The following is a 14,461-nucleotide window of genomic DNA, read 5'->3' as shown; positions in this document are numbered from 1 at the left end:
GAAGAGAAACTGGCATAAAAGTCTAATTTGTCAAAAGAATAGCTATAGTTGTAGACATAAAATGAAACCTTGTTTAGCCATTCAACAATCTGCTTCAACCCCTCTAAAGAATTTGATTAGCCCTGAGTTCACTTTACCACAAATAAGAAAATGCCAAACAGGACACCACCTCCCTCTAAAATATGTGTTCTGCAATACAAATTTATAGGTGTCTAAGTCAAATACTTACCATTTGTTGTATTCTATGAAATGTTTTGCCATGAAAACTAAAGGCTTGCTCAAATAAAACCTTGTCTTCAACAGTCCATTCATCTGGAAACGGTGTAAAATTTGGCAGATCTGCTAAGGACTTCTCAATATTGTGTTTATGCCAAAAAAGCATGCCAAGAGCCTGAAAAAAGTAAATGAAAACAAATTAACTAATAAATGCATGTTAATTTCAAAGTATTCAAAATGAGTCGGTTGTAGTTTGACACTACTTGTTAGCAACAAAAGATCGAAAGCTTAGGGTATTTGTGCAGGATGAACCTTTTTACACAATTTTTGATGAGAAACCTGCGAAAAGATAAAAAGCAGGAGCAAGCATTAGCAATACAACAAGATTAGCTCTTTATGGTTTGCAGGAACTCCAGCAGTCTTTCAAACAAGGCCCCTAAGGACTTAGAAATCCTAAAGATCAACTTCACTCCCTTCAGACTAAAGTTAGCAGCTGATGCACATGCCAGTTAAAGTCAGGTAAACAATCCATACGTTTTCAGGATCAGAAGCCACCCTTCAGGCATTGCTAAGAACAAACATCTATACGCTTATGTGATTTATTTAAAAGGAAGCAGCTCTTTGAGGGTGCGAAGTGCTACAAAAGGTGAATACAGCAATAAACCCCGAGTAGCTGCAAATTATACTTGTAGAGTATTTATTTATTTTATTTATCTAGAGAAGTGGCTCTTAACCATTTGACTTCTGAGGACCCAAACTTAATCATAACTAGAATGCAAGTAGAGCCAATGAATCCAAACTAGAATCCGGGGATCCCCACGGAATCATTAGATTCTGTGGACCATAACTGAATCTTTATTGGAATCCAGAGACTGTCTAAGCAATTTTCAATGATTTAAATTGTATTGTATCAATCGTAAGATGCCAATGTAACGTTTATCCTACAATTTTAAAATCCTTCTTCATATATTTCGAATGTTTTAACATTTTCGATTTGACAGTTTTTTTTGTATGTGTACACACTTTAATATGTAAATATTTATTTTTCAATGCATTCACATACTCTTGAAGTAGTAATCGCTGACCCCAAGGGGTCCACACGAGAGGTTAAGAACCGCAATCTAGAGCAAGTTTAAATGGTCAGAGTTTAAGAGCAAGAAGACTCAGTTTGGTTAAGAGTTAAGCAGAGAAGGTTGATACAGCGCTAATTACACAGTAATTTCTCAATACAAAACCTCATCTACCTCAATTTTGCCTCTGGAAAGGTGTTGGGCCCTTGACACCATGTATTACCTTCAGGAGACTTTACATAAACATGAACAGTTAAGAATGCTATTATTTTTTAAGTATTTTAAAGGGTTTTATTTTCTAGTCAAAACAATTAAGGTTTTCGCTAACCCTTTATTCATTAATTAAATAACAATCAGGTTACAGAATTTTGAAAACAGGAAAAATAACATTAACATAGAACATATTACAGTCTGCATATAAGCATCACATGTAGAAAAGAAAATGTGGCACAAATGTCAGTCAAATCTTAGAGTTTCTAAAAAAATTTTTAAAAAAAGAGTCTTACAAGGCTAATCAATAATTAATAGGTGGGAAAAAATCTCCAAGACAAAAAAATCTTTTTAAAACTAATTAATTAAATCAAAGCATTAACTTAGAATTTTAGCATCTAAACCTCCTCTAATCAGCTGCACTCTCTGCTCTGGTGATGCTAAATCTGTCTCCCTCCCTCATCAGACAGAAAGGCTGCTCCTTGAAAATGCCCCTCTTTCACAAGTCCTCAGAGGAATGTGATGTGCCTTGCCAAAAATATGACGTGTAAGGACTTTTCGGAAAAAAATGAGCAATAAACCTCCCCTCTCCTCGTACACAATCTCCTCCCAGGCTGCAGCAATCTCCTCCTGCAAAGTTTCTCGTACCTAACCCATATGATGTCTGATCTCATCTGCTGCCTCTCCTCTCGCCTCCCTCTCTGACAGAGGCCCCCTGGATTAAAGAGAAGAGCCCACACGGCCCCCTAAGAGGTCATTATTTATACTCTAATTCTTGGCAGACTACACAAAAATATTTCATATTCAGGAAAGCTTGTACCTGATTGGTTTGCCAATGGCATGAGTGTCTCACCATCCTGATCTCATTGGAAATTCCAAACCATACTGGTTTTAACAAAAGAAGCATTAATGATTAATACATGTATATGTTTTAGCAACATTTACTAGGAAACATTTTCATTCTATTTTCCTCCTTCCTGTCACATCGCAGGCAGGAATGATACTTTGACTAACTGGTACATTGGCACAACAACAAGAATGTACAGTACACAGTGGCCTCGACTCCTTCTGTACTTGAGGCAAGCTGGTATAATCTGCGCATGCTCTCTTCTTTTTAATGCAAGTCACAGCCTTGCTGGATTCACAGGCAGCCATTTTATCTTAGGCCCAAAAACAAAACACACAAAAGAGTATTAACTTTTTGTAAATATACCCATTATGTTTTTCCATCCCATACAAATACCCTTTATAAATGATCACCTAGCAAAGCTATTAGTTTAAAGTAGCTTTTCTAATTGTTTGTGCACAACATGAACAAAAAAAAAAATGAATACATACTCTGACACATGCGTTAATGTTTTAGATAGCTTTTCATGCAAAAAGCGTTTTGCCCCATTTGAAGTGTTTGGTGCATTGTTAATTAACACACATTATAAAAAGGTGTTATACACTAAAATATATTTTTTTCTAAACATGCAACAAAGCCAAATTCTCTTAAGGCAGGAATAGTGAATGTAGATCGCAAGGAAAATGAGCTGGAAATAGAACATATTCTATTAGTATCTTCAAAGCTAAAAAGGTCACAAATCACAAGTTTTTCTCTACACTGCAAAAACACATTTTAATTCAGCATAAGCATTTCAGACAGACTAGGCCTCATTTCATTTCTTTCAAGTGCTTTCCCTTGCACCAAAATGTGCTTGTCAATTTAAATGCAATCTGTCTGAAGCACAAGTTACTTACCTTCGGTAACAATATATCTGTAAGAAACAGTAGTTAGTATTAGATTCCTTACCTTAGAATATCCCCTGGCGTCAGACTGGATCCGGAAACTTTTGCGTAGCAGTACCCTTGCGCTTCGGTAGGCGTAGTCTGCGGCTCCACGTCAGTCGTCGTTGGCGCCGGGATGACGTCTCCGGAGTACTTAGACACCGCCCTCGCACGCTGATGTCAGTTCTTAGACAGCTTTTCCGCGCCAGAAACGCAGAGCCATGATAAAAACCAACACTGGTGCCATGAAACTAGGGCCCTGAAAGGGGATGACCTTAACTCTAGATATCGGTTAATAGAACGGGGAGGATGGGTGGGGTGGTGGGGAGGATGGGTGGGGTGGTAAGGAATCTAATACTAACTACTGTTTCTTACAGCTATATCGTTACCGAAGGTAAGTAACTTGTGCATCAGAAAGAAACAGGTTAGTATTAGATTCCTTACCTTAGAATAGATACCCCAGCAATACAAACCCAGGCGGTGGGTCTGAGAACCAGAAAGTCCTGGAGGACGGAAAGGCCAAAGAAGCCATCCCTCCAGACTTGGCTGTCCAGGCAGTAGTATCTTGCGAACGTGTGCAGCGAGGCCCACGTAACTGCCTGACAGATGTCCTGCAAGGGGACTCCCCGGCCCAGGGCAGTAGTAGCCACTGTGGCCCGAGTGGAATGGGCCCTCAGCCCAACAAGAGGCTCCTTCTTAGCCAAAGAATAGCATGCCTTGATGCACAAGACGACCCACCGAGAGATGGTCCGTTTGTGCACCGCCAATCCCTTCTTAGCGCACACGTAACCAACAAAGAGTTGGTCATCCACCCGGAACTGGCGTGTGCTATCCAGATAGAATGAGAGCACACGTTTTGGGTCCAGACGGTGGAGCCGCTCTTCCTCTTTAAAGGGATGCGTAAAGAAAGTGGGCAAGGTGATGGACTGCCCGATGTGGAAGGCCGTGACTACCTTGGGCAGGAAAGAGGGTCTTGTCTGCAACACAAGCTTGTCCGGATGGACAGAAAGGAAAGGAGGTTTGGATGAAAGAGCCTGGAGCTCACTCACTCTCATGGCAGAGGTGATGGCAACCAGGAAAGAAGGCTTAAGGTTAAGGGTAAGAAGACAGAGAGGACAGTTATGAAGTGGCTCGAAGGGAGCGCACATCAGATAAGTAAGTACAAGGTTCAAGTCCCACTGAGGCATCACGAAAGGAACAGGGGGAACATATGAGTGATGCTCTTCAAGAACCTATTTCCAATCGGGGACTTGAACAAAGAAGGCTGATCAGGTAGCCTTAAGAAGGCGGAAAAGGCAGAAAGGTACCCCTTGATAGTGCCCAGAGCAGGGCCCTGCTGGGCAAGAGAAAGAAGGAAGAGGAGAACCTCAGAAAGGGGGGCAGAGTGGATTCACAGCCTTTGCTGTGCACCATGCCACAAACCTGTTCCACCTGCAGGCGTATACCGACTTTGTGGAGGGACGCCTGGCTGCCAGAATCGCATCACAGACTTCAGGAGGCAAGTCAAATGGCCTCAACTGTCGCCGCTCAATCTTCAAGCATGGAGGTGGAGACTGGACAGGTTTGGGTGGAGGACCGTCCCCTGCTGCTGCGACAGAAGGTCCTTCTGAAGAGGCAGACGAATCGGGGGATCGACTGACATGCTGGGTAGCTCGGGATACCAGTACCTTCGTGCCCAGTCCGGAGCCACAAGGATGACTTTGGCCCGGTCACTCTTGATCTTCTTCAGCACTCTGGGCAGAAGTGGTATAGGCGGAAAGGCGTACAACAGACCGCAGCTCCACACGCAACGAAAAGCGTCTCAGAGCGAGTGATGCCTTGGAAATTCCAACGCGCAGAACTGATGACATTGCGCTTTTTCTTTGGTGGCGAATAGATCTAACCAAGGCTCTCCCCACTGCAGAAAGAGTCTTGCGCCACGTCCGAATTCAGGCGCCATTCGTGATCCATCATGCACCGTCTGCTGAGTTTGTCCGCCCTGGCATTCAGAGAACCTGCCAGGTGTTGAACCACCGGGGTCACGCCTTGATGTTCCAGTCACTGCCAGAGGCGCAGAGCCTCCTGGCAGAGGGTCCACGACCCCACCCCCCCCTGTTTGCTGGAGTACCACATGGCGGTGGTGTTGTCCGTGAACACCTGCACTGCACTCCCACAGAGGAGAGGAATGCCTTCAGTACAAGACTAATCGCCCGCAGCTCCAAAAGGTTGATATGGAGCCGGGACTCAGCCGGAGACCAGAGGCCTCTGATCTCCACCTCTCCCTTGTGGCCCCTCCAACCTTGGAGGGACGCATCAGTCACAACTACGTGCTCCGGTTGGGGTAGGCAGAGGGATCTGCCGCTGACCCAATCGCGGTCCGTGAGCCACAACTGCAGCGGTCTTGCAGTGCCCTCCGAGATCAGGACATGGTCGGACAGGTTTCCCTGATGCTGGGCCCACTGAAACTTCAGGTCCCACTGCAGAGCCCACATCCGCCACCGGGCATGATGCACCAGAAGGATGCAGGAGGCGATCAGCCCCAGAAGCCGCAACGTCAACCTGACAGAGACCCGGGATAAAGGCTGAAAGATCGGAATCAGAGCCCAAATATCCCGAACCCACTGTTCGGGAGGATAAACCCGAAACTGTGCAGAGCCGAGAACCGCTCAGATGAAGAGGAGCTTCTGAGAGGGATACAGGTGTGACTTCGGCACATTGATGGAAAACCCCAGCTGATGCAGGAGGTCGGCCGTAGTCTGGAGGTGGCTGACGACTGTCTGGGGCGAGTCCGCCTTCAACAACAAGTCATCGAGGTAGGGGAAGACTGAAACCCCTAACCTGCGCAGATGAGCTGCGACCACCGCCATCACCTGGCGCTGGTAAGGCCGAAGGGGAGCACGGTAAAACTGAAAGTGCTCGTGGCCTACCATGAACCGCAGGTGGGCTGGCAGGACGGGGATGTGGAAATAAGCATTCTGCAAGTCCAACGCTACCATCCAGTCTCCCGGGTCCAGGGCAGCCAAGACCTCAGCCAGTGTCAGCATCTTGAACTTCTCCTATCGGAGGAAGCAGTTGACGTTCCGCAGGTCCAAGATAGGGCATAGGCCCCCTTTGCCCTTCTTGGGTACCAGAAAGTAGTGGGAGTACCAACCACACCCTACTTCTGGCCCAGGAACGCGCTCGGTGGCCCCATTGGCCAAGAGGGCCTTAACTTCCTCTTGTAGAAGTTTCAAGTGATCCCTCGACACGCGGTGGTAGTGCAGTGGCATGGCTGGAGGGGGTTGTAGGAGAGTAGGGTCTGCAAACCTATGGTCACCCCAGATTTTTGCTTTTTGCTTCACTGGTTTACAACTTTCCCTGGCTGTGGGCCTGCTAATCAGACCCACAGCCTAGCTGTTCTCTCTCTAAATTGACATCCATGTACTTTAGGTGCATTTACCAATTGGTATTGGGTCACTCTTGTAAGTCCTTGTACAGTGTACCATAGGTACCCAGGGCATAAGTGAACCCAAGGCCTACCAGGGGCTGCAGCATGTATTATGCCACCCCTGGCTGGCCATCCAAATCTGACACAACTGGCTGATCAATCAGCTGGGGCAAGGTGGTGTAATCACCCTTTGCTTTAGATATAGTATACCTATATCTAAACCTAAAATGGACACATATACTCCTTTAAGTCACTCCTATGGCAGGCCTTAACAATCCTGGAGGCAGAGTGCTTGGAATTAGGTGAGATGGTGCTCTAGCATGAGCTGAGCCTGTCTGCAGCTTTCGGAACCAAGTCCTTTAGCTGTTTCCATGATAACGCTATACCATATACTCTTAAGTGCATTATAATCCTCCCGATTATTGCTAACTTTGGCATAGTATTATCAAAACATGTCGAGTAAGGTGTCATACGAATTGGAATACTACCCCCTCGCCAGTTCTGGCGACGGGGGTAGCATTCCACCCTTCTAGAGGGACACAACATGTATGTAACTGTGAACCCCGGTTACAGTTAACTCGAGCCTCAGCATCACAAAATGGATGCTGTCACCACAGACACAAGTCTGACCTCCTGCTGCTGGGAGTCCTTCCAGCGAGGGATGCCTGGACAAAGGGTTTTCTGCCTTGGGAGGTGCTAGCACCACCCCAGACAGGATTTTGTGTATTAGGTAGGACAGGCCTGAAAGGAATGAGACATGCCTGGGGCACACAAGGTGTCCCTGTGCATACACCGGTTCCAACCAGTTGCTGGGGCACTCCAGCCCCAGCTCTGGCGCGAAACCGGACAAAGGATAGGGGGTGTAACCACCCCCTTCCTGGTCCCACCCATAGGAGGGACCTAGTCATAGTACAGCCACCTTTAGGAGAACAAAGGTAGGAGCTGGTCCCATTCCAAATTAGATTAATCCTGATTTGAAACTCTACAAGAAGAAACTCTGGACGTCGACGTTCTGCTCCACAGAAGACTGAAGAAATCTCCCTTGTGGCAAAGGAGTGAACACCCTGCATCTGCAGGCACCATAAAGCGTACTAGCGTTTCACTTTGTCGTCTTTCCTGGTGGATCCAGACTTCAGAGCCCATCGAGACCCGACTTCAAGACCTCTCCGACGTCTACCTACATCTGCAACACAGCTGAGATCCGTGGGTGCGACGAGACACGAGGGACCGGCCATCTTGAAGAAACTGCACTTCGCTTCGCTTCCAGCACGACTTCAGAGGCATCCTCGATGAAGTACTTTGGGGATTGAGGAGCCCCAACCCAGAGCAGCTCCTGCACAGAAGATCAGCCCTCTAGCATCTACGAGATCTGTGTGGGGCTCTTTTGCTTGATTGGTGCTCGACGCGTTGTCTGGTCACTTGCCGGCTGGCTAGTGGCCTCCTAGACGACGATCCTTGAAATCCACACCGCTGGTCTGGTTGCTCCAGACTGGCCCCTGCTTCCCTGCAAAGGAGAAGCACCCCGGACCTTCCTGGTCCGCACCAGACGCCTTTTTCATCCACCGCGTGGATTGCCTTTGCCAAGGCCTGTTGACGCCGAATCCGGAACCATCACCGAGAGCCTGCGTGGGACAGCTCGTGCCTCCATCCTGGTTGTTGAAGACACCTCCTGGTCCACGTGGCTGCAGAGTCAAGCGTCCACTCTTCACCTGACCGCGACAACAGCATCTGGTTCCTTCCTGGTTCCACTCCAGTCACTGGCTAGTGACTGTGGACATTATACCCTCTGCTTTCAGGTCTTCATCTTCCTCGATCCACCCTTGGGTCATTCCGGACATCTTCCTTCTGTCCGCCTGCAGCATCTTTTCTTCCAGGCTCCATAGACTTCAACGCGGAAACCCGACACTTTGACACCTATGCACCCGTGGGTGCGGTAACAAGAGCATTTCGGTGCTCAAGGGTAGATTAATTCTCCTAGTGTCCAGATTTAGTCCTAGCTAGTCGGAACTGTCTAATACTTATCTTTTCGTAATTTGTACTGTCCATTGACTTTGTTACGCATCTCGCATCCGAGTTCACACTATGCACAAGCGTTCCGTGGGCCTCCTGCTACTTACCTAAGGTTAGGGTAGTGTAGTTCCAGCCATCCTACAGCCTCTGGACAGCTCCTTTCCTTCCATCGATTTCCTTATACCACTTGTTTAGTATATGATTTGTTGCGCCCCTAGGGCAACATTGTAACTTGTGCAACTTAACGTATCTTTCTTAAGAGTCCTGTCATGTGCTTAGCCCTCTGACCTCAAAGAGTTCAGAGGTGTATGTTAGTTAATAAATATCTTGTTTATTTTCATAACTACCTGTGTGATGTCCTTTCACTTGTGCGCCCCTGTCCCAGAGGAGCCTGCGGGAGGGATTATCAGAGCGTGTAGTTTAAAAAGTGGGAGGGCCTTTTGGGGCAGTTGTGCCAAAGGGCTTTGCTGAACCAATGAATCCAAGTCACAGGGATAACATTCTGGGTGTCCTGGACTTTCATTCAACAAATCAGCACATTCTGGGCGCTTACCTAAACCTAATGGAGTAATGCATCTGATGACCACAAAGTGAACAAGGAAATTAGCTCCTAACATATGAAAATGCAACTGCATCACTTAGTCTTAGAACAAGCATTGGTTGCGGGGGAGGGGGGAGAATCTGGGAAAATAAGCATTGGGTGCAAGACGTGATGGGGGAGAGGGGGAGAAGCGGGTGTTACAAGCATTGGCCGCAAAACGTGGTGGGGAGGGGGAGAAGCAGGAGTTCGCTGCACGCGTTCACGCGCACATGCACGTAAGCTTTGGGCCACATGCACGCAAGCTTTAGGCCAGGTTAGCACTTCCAAATGCCCCTTACTAAATGTCGAGCAACCGCGCATGCGCTGCTGTAGGCTCAACCTAAAAAGGGTGAATAACCTAAAACACCAGAATTGAGTAAAAAGAATGAATCTGCTAGCATACCCTAATGCCTATTATACCCAGTTTTCTTTAAGCATAGGCTAGATTTTATTACATACTATAGGGAATAAGAATGCAACATGGGGGCACTTTGAAAATAATGTACACTGGAACACAATGGAAAATCTAGACTGTTTCTGCACAATAAGCAAAAACTGAAGTTATAACTTAGAAATTGACAAATGTTAACATTTTAACTGGTTATAACAAACTGAAATCCAATAAATCTAACTGACGTTTCAGCTGAGAAAGCTCTAATTATATCAAACAAGCAAACCCTGTTCTATAAACATTAATGCAATTCTTAGCCATACGTGTTGTGTACAATGATATAGTTTTTACTAACAAAACAGTTTACCAAAAATATTTCACAGCACTAGATAAGGCAGCTCATTACCTGCTCCATGTTGTATCCATGTTTCTCTTTAGCAATAGAAATATATTCATCAACTGGGAGAAAACAAATTTATATAGATGATGTATATTATTTATACATTTAAAAACAGTGTAATTATTCACAGTTCTTTGAAATGAGCTAAACTGAAGTCAGAACTCCTATTAGGAAACAATTTACACATTTTATGTTTCTGGGAAACATTCCTGGCAACATTTTGCAGCTTTAGATCACTAGAAAACTGGGACGCCATGGCAATTCTAGGAATATTCCAAGTCACTTTTGAGAATTTAATTTGCAATATTAAGATACTTACTTGTAATACGGACTGATTTTGTCCAAAAAATAACTATCCAAATTTGTGCTGCTGCTGATATTTGGGTTTCAATATCAAGAGTTTCTGGCAAGAATGATTGTAAAGGCACCATCCATGAGAGACTCAATCAACCAATGTGTTTTAACAGTGGATGTCCTAATACTTTGAATGGAGGTGACTTGCCACATTAAACAAGCGTTTGCAATGCAATATGTCTCGCATTTCTGAAAGTTAAGATCTTTTGATGTTGAAAATGACAGTGTTTTCTAACTTTTTTGTTAGTAATGATAATATTTGCATAGAGTTAATGCCATTTATAGGACCTTGCGACGCTGGAGAATTTGGAAATGGGAAATCGGGTATAAGGGAGGGAGACAAACTTAATATGCTAGCTGGGAAAAAAATTACAATTGCTCAGGAAAGGGCTGCATTTGAGTGTGTGAATGTTGCGTAGAAATGGGAGTTAGGAATGTTGCCTCAAAGTAAAATTAAAGCGTTGACAAAATAAAAGCTGCACGTTCTGATTTAAGTGATGCCATGTTTTTGCAGGTGCGTGGGCAAGCTACTTAAAGAATTTAGAAGTGGGAGGAATGTTTCAAGCTCGCTGCCTAGGCGAGACAAAGAGTCCGGACAGTACTTTGCAATGCTGATAATGTAAAACTACATTCATCATAACTGAAACCACTTGCAAAGCAACACTAACTGTTTTACGTGCGCCAACCGCCCCACAACTCGTTACATCCTTATTAAAAAGCAAAACATGCGACACGCGCTTCACGCTATTAACTTGCGAGGTTCCCTCGCTTTTAAAGAATTGTGTTTTAGAAATATTTTGTTGTTGCTTTTAGGTGTGTTACTTTATTAGGAAAACTCCCACAACTGCTGTATATTTGTTTAGAAAACTACCGATCGCATACCTGCACTAGAATTGTACTTTCACCGCTGTTTAGCGGGTCCTCAGGTGCTGACACACTGCGTGAGCCATCTTGGGGGTAGGAAGGGACGGGTGCGGGCACCATTTTGGTGAGCATTGTAGTTGCAGGCTGCCACGCTCGGCCCCTATTTAAAACCTGCCAATGCAAGCGCGCAGCGTACGCACCGTGGGCACGCCAGAGGCGAGCCAATCTGTGCCCATTCGCGAACAAACCAGACCAGGGGCCATAAACCCTGGTCGGTGTATTAAATATAACAGATGGGAGCTGTTGGAGGCAAATCATGGGAATCCAAAACCCAGTCAGTTGTGCCTAACCAAACTGCGGCAGGAAGGGATGCTTAAACCCCTTGGTAGGAATTTAGGGACCGAAACTAAGCACTTAGTAAATGATCTGTATTATGGGCTCCTGAACACGCGCTCACTACAGAAGCACAACTTAGAGGTCTTCTCTCTACTACAGGATGGGGAATTGGATATCCTAGGAGTCACCGAAACGTGGCTAGAGGAGTCCTCTATGCCAGACGTAGTAGCTTCCTTACCGGTTAATTTCATGGCAATCTCCCATAATCGAGCAGGCATTAAAGAGGTGGCGGTGTTGCTCTTTTGCACAGCAACCGCTGGAGGCGAAAGTTTATGCTGAAAGTGTGGGGGGTGCGGATGTGCTGGGTGTTAAATTTGGGGTGGGGATAGATTGTTTGGTTATACTTCTAATATATCGTCCCCCGTGGGCCACACCGGATTTTTGGGACCTGTTCCTGGAGTTGGCCCAAGATTTCCTGTCGCGCTACAGTAAACTGATTTATGGGAGATTTTAATTTTCATTGGGAAAAGTCCCCGAAAGAGGGTCAGGCCGACCAGCTAGAAGAAGCACTTCCGACCATTGGTTTTATCCAACAGGTGATGGGTCCCACACACGACAGGGGCCTTAGACCTCATCTGGACGACAATCCCGGAGCAGGACCCTGTAGTTATTCTGCCCTGCGCATGGTCAGATCACTATCTACTGAAGGGCAAGATTTCGGTTCGTGAACACAGGGGAAAGCCTGGAGGTGGCTGGAAAGTAGTGAGGAAATGGAAAAATATAAATGAGGAGAAGATGGTAGCTCACCTTCAAACCTCTACTCCGCTCAGTAAGACTGAAGAGAACGCAGAAGTCATCTGTAATGACCTGACAGATAAATTAAAGAAGGCAATTGATGTTGTCGCACCAGCACGGAGGGTGAAAATTGTGGATAAAGGGCTAGGTGCCCCATGGTTTAATGAAACCCTTAGGGTCAGGAAGAGGACTCTACGAAAATCTGAGAGAGCCTGGCGGAGAGACTACAACTTGAATGCACAGAGCCTATATGTACAAGAGCTTGCTCTCTACAAACAGGCTATCCTGTCCAGGAAGAATTTTATGAAGACAGGATTGCGAAAGCCAGGGACCCACAGTAGGAAATCTTTAAAGTCCTAACGGAATTAAGGAAGAATAAAGAGCAGAGCCCTGAGTTCACGCAGGAGGACTGCCAAAAATTTCAGGATTTCTTCTCGAACAAAATTGAAGATCTCCTGTCAGAAATCACGCTCACTCCAATCCTTGACTGCCCCTTACAGATCACCCCAGCTATCTCGTCGGTTAATTTTCCCCTGGATACTCTGCCATTGATTACTGAGGACAGACTGGCTAGTCTCGTGGGGCGAGTAAAGACGGGTTCACAGGCGGACCCTTGCCCCCCTGGGGTGTTTAAGGTAGCGTTGCCAGGGATTGAGGAAGACGTTCTTACTCTCCTCAACAGGTCGCTGCAAACAGGAGAGGTTCCATCAGCCTTCAAGGTGGCACGTCTGATCCCTCTGCTGAAGAAACCTGGGGCGGATGTGAAGAATCTGAAGAATTTCAGGCCCATTTCTCAGTTACCGTTTTTAGCTAAGGTGTTAAAGCAGCATGTTCTTACATACCTCTCAAGCCATCTGGAAAACAATGACCTACTTGAACGGAACCAGGCAGGTTTCCAGGCGCATCACAGCACTGAGCTGGTGATGCTGTCCATCTTGGACGAACTAAGATGTAGAGCAGATAAAAAAATTCCCAGTGCCCTGGTGCTGTTAGACCTCTCCGGGGCTTTGACACGGTGTGTCATAGTCAATTGTTGTCGCGGTTGAGGGACTTTGGCATCCAGGGCACGGCACATGTCTGGCTCTCCTCCTTCCTAAAAGGGAGATCACAGAGTTCAGCTGGCGGATCTGGTTTCAACCTCAGCGGCCATCACTTGTGGTGTGCCACAGGGCTCCGCCCTCTAACTCTTTTATCTAACATTTATTTGCAGCCACTGATCTCGTCCCTCAACCAGATGGACTGTCAAATTTACAACTACGCTCACGATACCCAGATCGTCATCCAAATTGAGGATTGCCCGTATATGCACGCCAGACTGCATAACATCTTAAAATACACAGCTAACTGGATGTCTGCCAATTCCCTGAAAATCATTCCAGACAAAACCGAGGTGTTGCCAATTACCATCTCTGGCAACCCATGAAATGAACTGTTCTGGCCAAGGGAATTGGGGGCACCCCCAGAACCTGCAGTAGCAGTTAAAAGCCTGGGCATTCACATTGATGGCAACCTGACGATGGAAAAACAAGTCTCTTCGGTGGTGGGCATCTGTGTGGGTCTCTAAAGACAACTAAGAAAAATCTCCCAGCTTTTGTCTTTTTCCACCTTGAGGCGCGCGGTCTCTGCCATGATCCTAGCCAGGATGGACTATGGCAACTCGCTATATGCAGGGCTCCACCCAAAACAACTGACTAGACTGCAAACGGTCATGAACGACGCAGCGAGACTGATTTTTAAAAAGCCTAGGAGAACGCATGTTTCACCTCTCTTGCGCGAACTACATTGGCTGCCAATCAGAGTGATGTTTTTGGGGCTCTGTATCACGCACAAAAGCCTATACGGCAATGCACCAAGCTATATGAAAGCACGCATGATCCCATACACCCCTAGAAGGGTGTTACGTTCATCTGAGGCTACCCTCCTGGCCCGACCACGCTCCAGATTGGCCACTATAGGCGGCCGCGCCGCGCCTTTTCTAACGTTTTTCCGACAGCCTGGAATAACCTACCAATCGAACTTCGTAAGGAACCCAACCTGCTGCCTTTTCGCAGGATGCTAA

The 14,461-nt window shown here is 46.3% G+C and overlaps 1 protein-coding gene across 1 annotated transcript in view; it reads right to left on the bottom strand.

Moving 5' to 3' along the window:
- RCOR1 (REST corepressor 1) overlaps positions 1–14,461 on the bottom strand; it is a 745,358-nt gene that overhangs the window by 586,791 nt on the left and 144,106 nt on the right. The window contains exons 4-5 of the mRNA XM_086937837.1: positions 10,060–10,112; positions 230–391 (exon numbers count right to left, since the gene is read on the bottom strand). Of these exons, the coding sequence (XP_086793963.1) occupies positions 230–391; positions 10,060–10,112 (215 nt within the window). The remainder of the gene's footprint in view (positions 1–229; positions 392–10,059; positions 10,113–14,461) is intronic.

The sequence above is a fragment of the Lissotriton vulgaris genome, chromosome 9, assembly GCF_964263255.1.
Source record: "Lissotriton vulgaris chromosome 9, aLisVul1.2, whole genome shotgun sequence".
In the NCBI taxonomy this organism is placed as follows: domain Eukaryota; kingdom Metazoa; phylum Chordata; class Amphibia; order Caudata; family Salamandridae; genus Lissotriton; species Lissotriton vulgaris.
The sequence above is the reverse complement of the archived record's forward strand: the minus strand, read 5'-3'. Positions and strand labels throughout refer to the sequence as shown.